Raw genomic sequence first — 12,933 nt, 5'->3', positions numbered from 1 at the left:
CAAGGAACTAGTTATATATAGGAATAGAATAATGCTGTCCTGTAGCTTTGCGGCCAATAGAAAAAGTAATTTGAGTGGACGGAATTCGCCATGTTAAAATATTATTTTGTTCACTGATGTTTGGTGTTCTATGATGTACAGGATTTGCAGTTACAACAGTTATAGAGAGGTTACCGTGATTATTTAAGAAATTAAAAACCAACAATTAAAAAGAATTTCTCAGATCATACGATCATTATCACAGTACCTAATTAGTATTAGGATTATATACTTTTAAAATACATTTAAACTGTCTTTATGTTGTGTCTGATCTGACTTCACTTCCTTTCCACCTCTGATCCTTCTGAAACAAGTTGTGAATCAGTCAACATTGTTAGCATTCCTTCTTCTATTTTCTTTCAATATATTCATTTTCTCCTTCTCAATTACTAGGAATTAATTTATCATTTCAAAACAAACACCTGGTTGAGGGGGGAACCTAGGAAAGAAAACATAGAGAAAGATTCATGAGAAGATTTCAAAGTACACATCTAGCCTTGGAATTAAGATTTAGACAGAAGATACGGCATCAGGGATGATGGGTGCAGGGGACTACCCTGTAGTGAGCTGCAGCTGATATGTGCGAGATGGGAAAACCTGTAAGAGCCACCAGTTTCAAATGACAGGTTTTCTGAAGTTAAGGTACAAAATGACTCGTTTTGTCAACATCTGACCTGTTTGTGCTTAATGGTTCGTTCTTTTGTTTTAGATTCGAGATGGTCCTCTGTATCAGGACCCCGTTCTTGGAAAGTTCTGCACCACTTTCTCTGTACCACCACTGCAGACCACAGGTCCCTTTGCCAGAATTCATTTTCATTCTGACAACCAGATTAATGACCAAGGCTTCCATATCACCTACTTAACATCAGCATGTAAGTAACCTGAACAACTGGGAGCTTCATATGAATGTGAGGGACTGTGCTATGCTTTTATGCTTAGAGCTTGTGTTGACATCTTAAAACAAATCAGCAAACAATGAAAAACAAGAAAATACTCTGATTTAAAAAAAAAAGTTTTTTAATGTTTATTTATTATTGAGAGACAGAGGGAGACAGAGCATGAGCATGGGAGGGACAGAGAGAGGAGGAGACACAGAATCTGAAGCAGGCTCTGGGTTCTGAGCTGTTAGCACAGAGCCCGACGCGGGGTTTGAACTCACAAACTGCGAGATCATGACCTGAGCCAAAGTTGGATGCTTAACTCACTGAGCCACCCAGGTGGCCCCTCTATGATTTTTACTTTGGGGCTTTTATTCTTAACATACATCATTGTGCTCTGATGAGAATTCACAGGAAAAACACCTTTCAAGTCTCAATATCAGGAAAACTAACAGTGAACACCTTCCACAGGTCTCCTTTCTTCATTCACTCTGCCTTTGGGCTGAATTTATAGTAAACTTTTTGTAATCTGTGTGGTCGGTGCATACTTGTTCTCTGTGCATGTCACTCCCCCCTGAGCACATCCTGCTCTTCTCTGTTCATTATTCCTTTAACTGGATTCATTTGTCTAGTTGTATATATATTTTTTGTCACATGTCTTTTATAAACTGCCTCAAATCTTTCTGGAATGAAGGAGAACATAAACGTATTTAAAAGGCAATTTGGGGGCGCCTGGGTGGCTCGGTCGGTTGAGCGTCTGACTTCGGCTCAGGTCATGATCTCACGGTCCATGAGTTCGAGCCTCGCGTCGGGCTCTGTGCTGACCGCTCAGAGCCTGGAGCATGTTTCAGATTCTGTGTCTCCCTCTCTCTCTGCCCCTCCCCTGTTCATGCTCTGTCTCTCTCTGTCTCAAAAATAAATAAACGTTAAAATTAAAAAAAATAAATAAATAAATAAATAAAAGGCAATTTGTAGGGGCACCTTGGTGGCTCAGTCATTTAAGCATCTATCTCTTGAGGTCGGCTCAGGTCATGATCTCTTAGTTCGTGGGCTCAAGGCTGCTTGAAATTCTCTCTCCCTCTCTCTCTCTGCCCCTACCCTGCTCATGCTCTCTCTTTCTGTCTCAAAATAAATAAATAAACTTAAAACAATCAAAGAGCAATTTGTAGAAGAGGACGTTAGATTGGAAGTTAGATTACGCATCTCTGTATCTATTTCTTTAGGCTCTACATGGATGTTCCACAAGCACACAACAAACTGAAAATATAATTGGAGACATAAACCTGTACAGGGTGAATTAGGTGGATATATGATTGTGTGTGTATGGGTGTGAGTTTCTAAAAATGGTATGTAATGCCTGAGAGCCACAGGCATGGCCATTCGCATGACCTTTCCCTTCTCTTCCCTGTTCTCTTCAGCGGATCTACATTGTGGAGGAAACTACACAGACCCAGAGGGCCTTCTCTTTTCTGACTTGTCTGGACCTTTCACTCACAACAGACAATGCATCTATATTATAAAGCAGCCCCTGGGAGAACAAATACAGGTCAACTTCACCCAGGTGGAGCTGGAAGGCCAGAGTGGCTGTGCTCAGAGTTATATTGAGGTAACTTTTACTACTCCTAGGCCCTTAGATGATGTTTATCAACATTTTTATGTTCTCTACAGTCTAGTGGTTTTCAAGCAGTTGTAGGGCCAGCAGCGTGCAGATTCTCTGGATGATCTGAATGTTAGGAATGCAATTCTGTGTCCTATCTCAGACCTACTGAATCAGAACCTCTTGGGATATATGCCCAGTAATCTGCACCCCAACCGTCCCAGTGATTGTGACTCAGGCTAGAGTCTGAGAACAACTGTTCTAGAGAGTAGGAAAGAATTTGCCAAAAATAGATCTATAGTTGGTGAAACAGGAGATTGGTAATGAAATAGCAAAGGACAGAAATGTAAGCTGAGACTAGGAACTCAGATGCTATGAAACTGACCCTTAATAACTAAGGTGAGTGCAAATAAGAAGGACTAATAAGTTGTACTAATAAGACATCGTTTTCATGGATTGTCCAGGAAACTCAACCCAGAAAAGGAAAAGGATTTGCCCAGGTGAGCTGGTTATTCAGTGGCAGAGAAGTCAGGGTGTTGAACAGCCCTTGTTTTGGAGTTTAGTTTCTTTTTCCTTCATCAGCAGTACTTGCTCTCTCAAAAAACTTTAGCTCTGATTTAAGTGTGTGTAATTATTGTAATAACAAAGAATATCTGAAACAAAAAGGCAGTTTTTGTTTGCCTGGCCTGGTATTTCTTTTGCTTAATTATCGGTCAAGCCACAAATTAAAGTGTTTAGCAAGAAAGACAAAACACTTTTTGTTGGGTGCAATCACTTTATATAAACTCAGAGAGGCATTGACAGTTTTGTTTGCTCATGGAGTTAGACCCAATTTATTTTTCCAGGAAAAACCTTTGTAACCCCTTGCCCTCTTCCCTCCTTTATGTGTAGTGAGGAAACAAAAAATCTTAGCATAAGATCTGGATTTAGCTGAAAAATGAAGTACACTGACCATGGCACCACAGCAATCTTTATTTTATTGAAGCGCAGTTGAGATACACATCACATTAGTTTCAAGTGTGTACAACATAATGATTCAACATTTGTATACGTTGCAAAATGATCACCACATAAGTGTATTTACCTACCTGTAACCGTACAAAGTAACATTTTTTTCTTATGATGAGAACTTTTAAAATTTCATTTTTAGTAACTTTCAAATTTGCAGTACAGTATTATTGATTATAGACCCCATGTTGTACATTACTTCCTCATGGTTTATTTCTTTTATGACTGAAAGTTTGTAGCGTAACACTCATGAGGTCCATCTGTGTTGTTGCAAATGGCAAGATTTCATTCTTCCTCATCTTCTTTGTCCATTCATCTATCATTGGACACATAGGTTGTTTCCATATCTTGGGTATTGTAAATAATGCTGCAGTGAACATAGAGGTGCATATATCTTTTTCAAATTAGTGGTTTCCTTTTCTTTGGTTAAATACTAAGAAGTAGAATTGTTGGATCATATTGTACTTGTATTTTTAATTTTTTGAGGAACTTCCATATTGTTTTCAATAGTGGTTACACCCCCACCAACAGTGCACAAGGGTTCCTTTTTTTTTTTTTTTTACCACATCTTTGCTAACATTTGTTATTTTTTTGTCTTTCTGAGAATAACTATTCGCAGAGGTGTGAGGAGTTATCGCAGTTTTGATTCGCATTTCCTGGACAATTAGTGAGGTTGAACATCTTGTCACGAGTCTGCTGAACATTTGTATGTCTTCTTTGGAAAATGTCTGCTCAGATCTTCTGCCAAGTTTTTAATCAGATTTTGTTTGTTATTATTGAATTGTCTGATTTCTTTATACATTTTGGTTTTTAACTATTTATTTGATATATGATCTGCAAATGTCTTCTCCCATTCATTAGGTTGCTTTTTTGTTTTGTTCATAGTTCCCTTCACTTTGCAGAAGCTTTTTAGTTTGATGTAGTCTTTGTTCATTTTTCTTTTGTCGCCATTGCTTCTGGAGTCAGATCCAAAAAGATATTGCTAAGACCAATGTCAAAGAGCTTCCCACATGTTTTCTTCTAGGAGTTCTGTGGTTTCTGGTCTTATGTCCAAGACTTTAATCCATTTTGAGTTAATTTTGTGAATAGTGTAAGATAGTGGTCCAGTTTCATTCTTTTTCATGGGGCGGTCTGGTTTTATCAACACTGTTTATTGAAGATATTTCTTTTCCCCATTGTACGTTCTTGCCTCCATTGTAAATAATAAGCCCAGTATAATTGGGTTTATTTCTGGGTTTTCTGTTCTGTTCCATTGATCTTTGTGTCTGTTTCTGTGCCAATACTATACTGTTTTGATTACTCTAGCTTTGTAGTATAGTTTGAAATCAGGGAGCATGCTGCCTCCAGCTTTGTTCTTCTTTCTCAGTATGGCTTTAGCTATTTAGAATCTTTCGTGATTCTCTACAAATTTGAGGATTGTTTGTTCTCTTTCTGTGAAAAATGCTGTTGGAATTTTGATAGGGGTTGAATCGAATCTGTATATCACTTTGGGTAACGTGAACACTTTAACAACATTAATTCTTCCAGTCTATGAGCACAGAATATCTTTACACTTATTTGTGTCTTCTGCAATTTCTTTCATTAGTGTTTTATGGTTTTCAATGTACAGGACTTTTACTTCCTTGGTTAAATTTATTCTATTCTATAGAATAAATTTATTTTATTCTTTTTGATACAGTTGTAATGGAGATTATTTTCTGAATTTCTCTTTCTGAGACCTTGTTACTAGTATATAAAAATGCAACATAGTTCTGTATATTGATTTGACACTCTGCAGCTTTACTGAATTTATTAGTTCTAATGGTTTTTGGTCTGCTATGTAGGATTTTCTATATATAAATCATGTCTTCTGCAAATAGTTGCTGTTTTACTTCTTCCTTTCCAACTTGGATACCCTGCCCCCTTTTTTTCATTTTCTTGTGTATTCACTTGCTAGGAATTCCAATATTATGTTAAATAAAAGAGGCAAGCATAGGCATCTATCTTGTTCCTGATTTTAAGGGAAAAGCTTTTAGCTTTTCTTCACTGAATAATGTTAACTGTGGGCTTGTCATATATGGCCTTTATTATGTTGAGGTTACTCTACCTATACCCACTTTGTTGAGGCTTTTTATCATAAATGGATGTTGAATTTATTCGAATGCTTTTTCTTTGTCTATTGAGATGATCGTATGATTTTTATCCTTCATTTTGTTAATGTAGTATGTCACAATAATTTATTTGGATATACAAAAACATCCTTGCATTCCTTGGAATAAATCACACTTGATTGTGGTACATTATTCTTTTGATATATTGTTGAATTCAGTTTATTGATATTTTGCTGAGGATTTTTGCATCTAAGTTCATCAGGAATATTGGCTTAGAATGCTTTTTTTTGGTGGTGTTTTTGTCTGGTTTTGGTATTAGGGTAATGCTGGACTCAGAAAATGAGTTTGGAAGCATTCCTTACTTTTCAAATTTTTGAAAGATTTTGAGGTGGATAAGTTTTAAATCTTTGAATGTCTGGTAGAATTCATCACTGAAGCCTGGACTTTTGATTGTTGGTTGATTTTTGACTACTGACTCAATCTCTTTTTTAATAGCTGGTCTATTCAGATTCTCTCTTTTTCATGATACAGTATAGGTGTATGTTTCTAGGAATTTATCCATTTCTTTTAGTTTGTCCAATTTGTTGGCATATAATTTTTCAAAGTAGTTTCTTATGATCCTTTGTATTACTGTGGTATCTGGTAACTTCCCCTCTTTCATTTCTGGTTTTCTTTTGTTTGAGCCCTCTGTTTTTCTCGGTTTGTGTCACTAAATGTTTGTCAATTTTGTTTATCTTTTCAAAGAACCAGCTATTAGTTTCATTGATTAATTTGTGCTCTCTTTTAAATCTGTATTTCATTTATTTTCACTCTGATCTTTATTATTTCTTACCTTCTACTAATTTTGGAGATAATTTGTTTTTCTTTATCTAGTTCATTTAGGTGTAAGTTTAGGTGGTTTATGTGAGATTTTTCTCATTTCATGAGGTAAGCCTAAATCTTGCTTGCCTATTAGAACTGCTCTTGCTGCATTCGATACATTTTGGTATGATGTATTAGCATTTTCGTTTGACTCCAGGTAGTTTTAAAAATTTATTCTTTGATTTGTTCATCGACCCATTGGTTTTCAGTAGCATGTTGTTTAATCTTCACGTTTGTGATTTTTAAAGATTTCTTCTTATAATTGATTTCTAGTTTCATACCACTGTAGTTGGAATAGATGCTTGATATGATTTCAGTCTTCTTATATTTATTGAGAATTGTTTTCTGTTCTAACATATGATCCAACCTGGAGAATGTTCCATGTGAACTTGAGGAGAATGTATATTTTGATGCTTTGGGGTGGAATGTTGTGTATATATCTATCAAGTCCATGTGGTATAATGTATCATTTAAGGTTGATGTTCCATAGTAATTTTCTGTTTGGATGATCTATCCATCGATGTAAATGGGGTGCTGAAGTTTCCTACTATAACTCTATTATTGTCAATTTTTCCCTTTAGGTGAGTTAGTATTTGCTTTACATATTTAGGTTCTTTCCTGTTGGGTACATAAATACTTATAAATGTTATACCTTTTGTTGGATTGACCCCTTAATCATCATGTAATGCCTGTCTTTGTCTTTTATAAGCATCTTTGTTTTAAACTCTATTTTATTTGATATTTGTATAGCTACCCCAACTTTCTTTTGGTTCCCATTTGTGGGAAATATCCTTTTTCATCACTTCACTTTCAACCCATGTGTGTCCTTACATCTGAAATGATTCTCTTGTAGGCAGCATATAGATGGGCCTTGTTTTTCTATTTTTATTTTTTTAATACATCCAGCCCCTCAATGTATTGGAGAATTTAGCACATTTACATTTAAAGCAATTATTGGTAAGTATGTACTTACTCTACTTTGCTTATTGTTTTCTTTGTGTTCTGTGGTTACTCTCTGTTCCTTTTTTCTTCTATTTGGCTTATTCTCTTGTGGTTTGGTGACTGTCTATAGTAGTATGCTTGGATTCCTTTTTCATTATCTTTTGTGTATCTACTATAGGTTTTTGCTTTGTGGTTACCATGAGGCTCACATATAACAGCCTATATTTATAACAATTTATTTTCAGTTGACAGCAAATTAAATTTTAACACATTCTAAAATTCTACATTTTTACTACCCCCACTACAATTTATGTTTTTAATGTCACATTTTACATCTTTTTATTCTGTATATCCCTTCAGTAATTATTGTGGTTATCATTATTTTTTTTCACTACTTTTGTCTTTTAATCTTCTTACTAATATTATAAGTGATTAATTCACTCTTTACTATATATTTACCTTTACCAGTGAGATTTTTTACTTTCATATTTGGGCTTGTAACTGATATGCACCCTTTCTTTTTAGCTTAAAGAAGTTCTTTTAATTTTTCTCATAAACTTGTTTAGTGTTGAATTCCTTTAGCTTTTATTTATCTGGAAAGCTCTATATCTCTCTGTCAATTCTGAATGATAACCTTGCTGAGTAGAGTATTCTTGGTTGGAAGTTGTTTTCTTTCAGCACTTTGAACATATGCTCCTCAATTCTTGCCTGCAAATTTTCTGCTAAGAAATCTGCTGGTAGTGTTATGGTGGTTCCTTTATACATAACACGTTTTTCTCTCACTGTTTTTAAGATTCTCTCTTTAACTTTTGACATTTTAATTATAGTGTGTCTTGATGTGGGTCTCTTTGAATTCATTTTCTATGGACCTCTGTGGGCTTCCTGGATCTGGATCTTTCTTTCTTTCCCCAAATTAGGGACCTTTTCAGCCATTATTTCTTCAAATAAGTTTTCTTCCCCTTTCTCTCTCCTCCCTAGGGGACCCCTATAATGTGACTGTTATTCTACTTGATGATGTCTGATAGGTTCTTTAAGCTATTTTTGGTTTAAATTTTTTTTCTTCTTGCTGCTCTGTGAGTTGCACTGTCCTGTCTTCCAGCTTACTGATTCTGTCTTCTGCTTCATCTCAATTGTTGTTGAACCCTCCTAGTGTATTTTTCAGAGCAGTTATTGTGTTCTTTATTTCTGTGGCTTCAGTTTGGTATTTTCTTATACTTTCTGTCTCTTTGTTGAAGTTCTCACTGTGTTCATCCATTCTTCTTCAGAGGTCAGTGAGCATCTTTATGACCATTACTTTGAACTCTTTATCAGGTAAATTATTTATCTTTGTTTCATTAGGGTATTTCCCTCCCTGCCTCCTTACCACCCCCCCCCCCGCCGCCCTGCACTCCTAGGGTTTTATCTTGTTCTTTCATTTGAACATATTCCTCTGTCTCCTCATTTTGTTTATCTCTCTGTGTCCCTTTCTATGTATCAGGTGTAAAAACAGCTATCTTTCCAGGTCTTATATGAATGATCTTTTGTAGGAAATAAACCTTATCATTTAACCTTGCCCTAAGCCTTCGGTGTCTTTCAAACCTTTGTGATTGTCTAAGCAGCCTGGCTTTTTCTTGGTAGATCCCAGTTATTGAGGGTATGCCAAGACCTATGAGTGTTCCCGAGAGGCGAACTCAGTCAGCACTTAGTTTCGGGCTGACTAGAAGCTAGATCCTCAGGTAGCAGCTTTTATGGTATGCAAATATATACAATCCTGTGGGACCTCAATTGTACCCTCTGCTGGCTCTGGTTCAAGTGATCTAGATGTGTCCCCTTAGCAACAGTTGCAAATTTCAAGGCTCCATATGAGTGTTTGGACTTTTTTCTGGGAGGTATTGTTGAGATGTAGTAAGATCAAGTACGAACTCAAAGATGCTTTCCTATAGCCTCTGTTTCCCAAGAACACTTTCGTAACCTGAAATTCCTGTCAGGTAGATAGGACTTTTTCACAGCAAGTCTGGGAATGTGTTTCAGTCTGCTGTCTGTGCAATGCCCTATGGTGATAGCCTGCCAAGAATTTTCTTTCCATTTGTTTCAGACCCATAGGACCTAGGCCCAATCCCCCTTGGCCATGAGAACCAGACAGATTCTCATGGGGCATTCCTTGTATGGATTGCATCAGCTGGCTGGCTTTGGTGGTGCCACGGTGAAGGAGCATGCAGGGGTGGGGCACTCACTAGGTCATCATTGGCAAGGCCAAGGTGGAGTGGCATATGAGGGTGGGGCACTCACCTAGCTGACTTTGGGTAAACTGCTGAATAGTGGTGTACAGGAGTGGGGTGCTTGTCCACCTTAGACGGGCTCATGGGGTGCAGCACATAAAGTCTGAGCATGCCCACCAGCACTAGCAGGTTAGAAGGAAAATGCTGAAAATGGTACCTGCCAGTATCTCTGTCCCCACAGGGAGCTTCTTAGGCTCCTGCTCTTCCGGCGGGTGCTTTAAGAACAGTAAATGAATCTCCTTTACTTACGGTCTAAGTGCTTTTCAAACTGCTGCTTCTGTACTAGGTCCCAGGGTGAGTGAGTCTGTGTGTGAGCTCTTGAAGAGTGAGGTCTCCACTCCTTACAGCCATATGGTTCCTGGACCTAAGCCTCACTGGTTTTCAAAACCAGACATTTTTGGGCTCTTATCTCCTTGGTGTAGGTTCCAAGATTTGGGTCCCTCATGTGGGGACAACCCCCTTGCTCCTCAGGGAGATTGTGAGATGCCTCAACTGTGGGCTGCTGTACTAGAGATGGGTGTTTTTGGAGAGACTGTGTCTCCCATTTTGATGTGCCCCTTTTATTTCTTGTTGTGGAGGAGCTTGTTCAGGTATTTTTCAGGCCGTCTTCAGAGGGAATTTTTCTGTATGTAGCTGTAGATTTGTTGTGTTCCTAGGAGGAGGTGAGTTCAGGAACTTTCTATGCTGTCATCTTAAACTGCTTCTCTGGATTCAGCAACATAGTTGTTTTTTTGTTTTTGTTTTTTTGTTTTTTTTTAAACCAGAGACTTTTGACTTAGATGGTGAGGTAAACGTGTATACTCATTCCGTTTATGTTCTCTTAAGTATCTCATAAAGTACGTTAAAGTTTTATGCTATCTATTTTAGATACATTTATGTAAATAAAAATTAAATTTCCAACATCTGCTTTTTAACTTTAAGAACAGTAAAAATAGCTTGCACTTAGAGACTACTTACTATGTACCAAGTGCTATTCTAAGCCTTTAAAATACTATAAAATTTATATAAAATATAAATATAAATATAAGATTTACTATAAAACACTAATAAATTAAGTAGATAACCATTACTAACTTTCTACTGTCTGTTGGACAGTAGTAACTCATTTACATGAGTTAATTCATTGAATCTTCACAACAACTGTTATTATTCCTTTGTGATATGAGGAAACTGAGGCCCAGAGAAGTTGTCACTTGCCCATGGTTACATGTCTGTGGAGTAGGGGAGCTGGACGCTGAAGTCGTTCCAGTTGTACTGTTCTCTGATAAGAACAGAAACACAATTGTGTAGCTATGACTACAAAAGGTGGCTCACCTTCCGTAAGAAGGAAGCTCTTATGAATTTCCCAATTCCATATGTGGCTCCCTGGTCACAGGACTATAATACGGAACCAGGCACAACGCTTTTCTCAGACAGGAAGAACTATAATTCTAATTTTTAGGGAAATCTGAGTACCTTTCTATTAGGGGCTATGTGGTGGTTCTAATGACTCGAAGCAGTCATCAAAGCATCTGGAATGATATATCCTCTCTGGCATTGCAGTGCTCTCTAACTGAATTTCCATAAGGCGTTACATGAATTCTGAATTGCTGTGGAAAGTTATTAAAAAAAACAACAACTAGCATCCAAAGAGTTAATTTTATAAAACAGAGTGGGAGAATGTTTTATGGCCAGAAGACGATTATAGTTAATTTATCTAAGTTCTTATTTATTTTTTTCAGTCATTTGATGACTGTAGAAGCTTGGAAAATTCTTCATCTGGATGTTTCAGTTTCTACTTCCACAAGATGCCCTACCTATCCTTCAAACTTTGTGATAATAAGTAAAGGCAGTGAATGATAAAAGAAGTGTCAGCAATTAAAAACATAATAAGAATGCAAGGTTTTCCTAGGCCAAATTTCTAACTCCTGCCTTGAATTTATCAGTTCAGAGACAGCTGATAAGACCTTTCATGGCTGGCCATTGAAGTATTGACATTCTGATGTGCACACACACTCAAAGTCTTGATCAGATTTCCCTCAGGGGTTCTTGATGGAAAAAAATACAAGAGTGCTATTAGAAGGACAGGACATGTATAGTAATTTAAATAATTGAATAGATTTTCTATTATGTCCTTGACCATCCTAAAGGAATACAATCAATTGATTTATAGAATTTTAGCACCAGCAAGGGCCTCAGAGGTCATCTAATTTAAATTCCTAATTTTACCAATGAGGAAATTGAGGTCACAAAGATCAAACTCTAGTTACTGTCAGAATAGGATTTAGATGTACCTTCATGGGATTCTGGATAGACATATGTTGACTCATATCAATTTATTGCCAGTAAATCATATCCCTCTATTGGGGTAATTTGTGAATTAACCCATTTTATTTTTAAAAAGTACGTATATTTCTTTTCATGTCCTTCAGACAGTAGGCATGGAAGAAAGTGGTGCTGGAACCAAATTCAAATGGCATTATTATGAATCAATATATTGCTCCCTGAAATGATGGTTTCATTTTTTAAAGGTATATCTAAAAAGTTAATGTTTAAGCAAAGGAATAAAAAAAGAATAATGGTATTTTAGGTACATTAATGGTTTGGAGAGCAGATGACTTTGCCATTTACTAACTCTATGAGAGAGAAAAGACCACCCAAAATTTTAGAAAGAGTGAAAAGCAGAGAGGGAATTCTAGAGAGATCTGGGAGAATGATAATAGAAAACTTTCTTTTGAAGGAATAGATGCCCCTCTAAAAATCCTAGATCTTCTCATTATGTAGTTCCAGTTGGCTTTTGCCATGTGAATATATCCTTTAAATGAAGATGTTATTGCCTAGTCTATCTTTTTTCATGTATAGTGTAGTTTTGAAAGAATTTTTGCTCAATAAGAGAGCTCTGTAAAACTTTTATTGGGAATAAAATTTAACTATAGAAGATAATAAGTGTGGTATTGGCCAGACCCAGTATAGCATATCTTTATTTTTCTTTTTGTTTAACAAGAAGCACACATTTATGAATTAATCCTTGGATTTATATCTCTCTCTCAACTAAAGTTTCTGCTTTTAAAAACACACATTGCCCATGGGTGATGTAATGTGGCTGGTAACAAAATAATGAGTATAGCAAGAACAGATCAACTGTTAGTTCATCTGTTTTTGGCAAAGAGAGCTTTTACATTGTATGGAACAAATCAATGAATCGGGCAGAAGCATCTTTCCAGGAAAAAAAGCAGCACCTCTCATTAATATTTCATAAGTGATTTAAGCCGTCAGAACTC

The 12,933-nt window shown here is 36.5% G+C and overlaps 1 protein-coding gene across 1 annotated transcript in view; it reads left to right on the top strand.

Moving 5' to 3' along the window:
- The window catches only part of CUBN (cubilin), a 276,887-nt gene that overhangs the window by 32,182 nt on the left and 231,772 nt on the right, over nucleotides 1-12,933 (top strand). The window contains exons 16-17 of the mRNA XM_047065967.1: nucleotides 749-911; nucleotides 2,336-2,523. Coding sequence (XP_046921923.1) covers nucleotides 749-911; nucleotides 2,336-2,523 — 351 coding nt within the window. The remainder of the gene's footprint in view (nucleotides 1-748; nucleotides 912-2,335; nucleotides 2,524-12,933) is intronic.

Source organism: Lynx rufus, unplaced genomic scaffold (assembly GCF_022079265.1).
Source record: "Lynx rufus isolate CCGP_SWC_20201006 ecotype Redwood Valley unplaced genomic scaffold, mLynRuf1.p SCAF_7, whole genome shotgun sequence".
NCBI lineage: Eukaryota > Metazoa > Chordata > Mammalia > Carnivora > Felidae > Lynx > Lynx rufus.
Note: the sequence above shows the minus strand (reverse complement) of the source record. Positions and strands in the feature narration are given on the sequence as shown.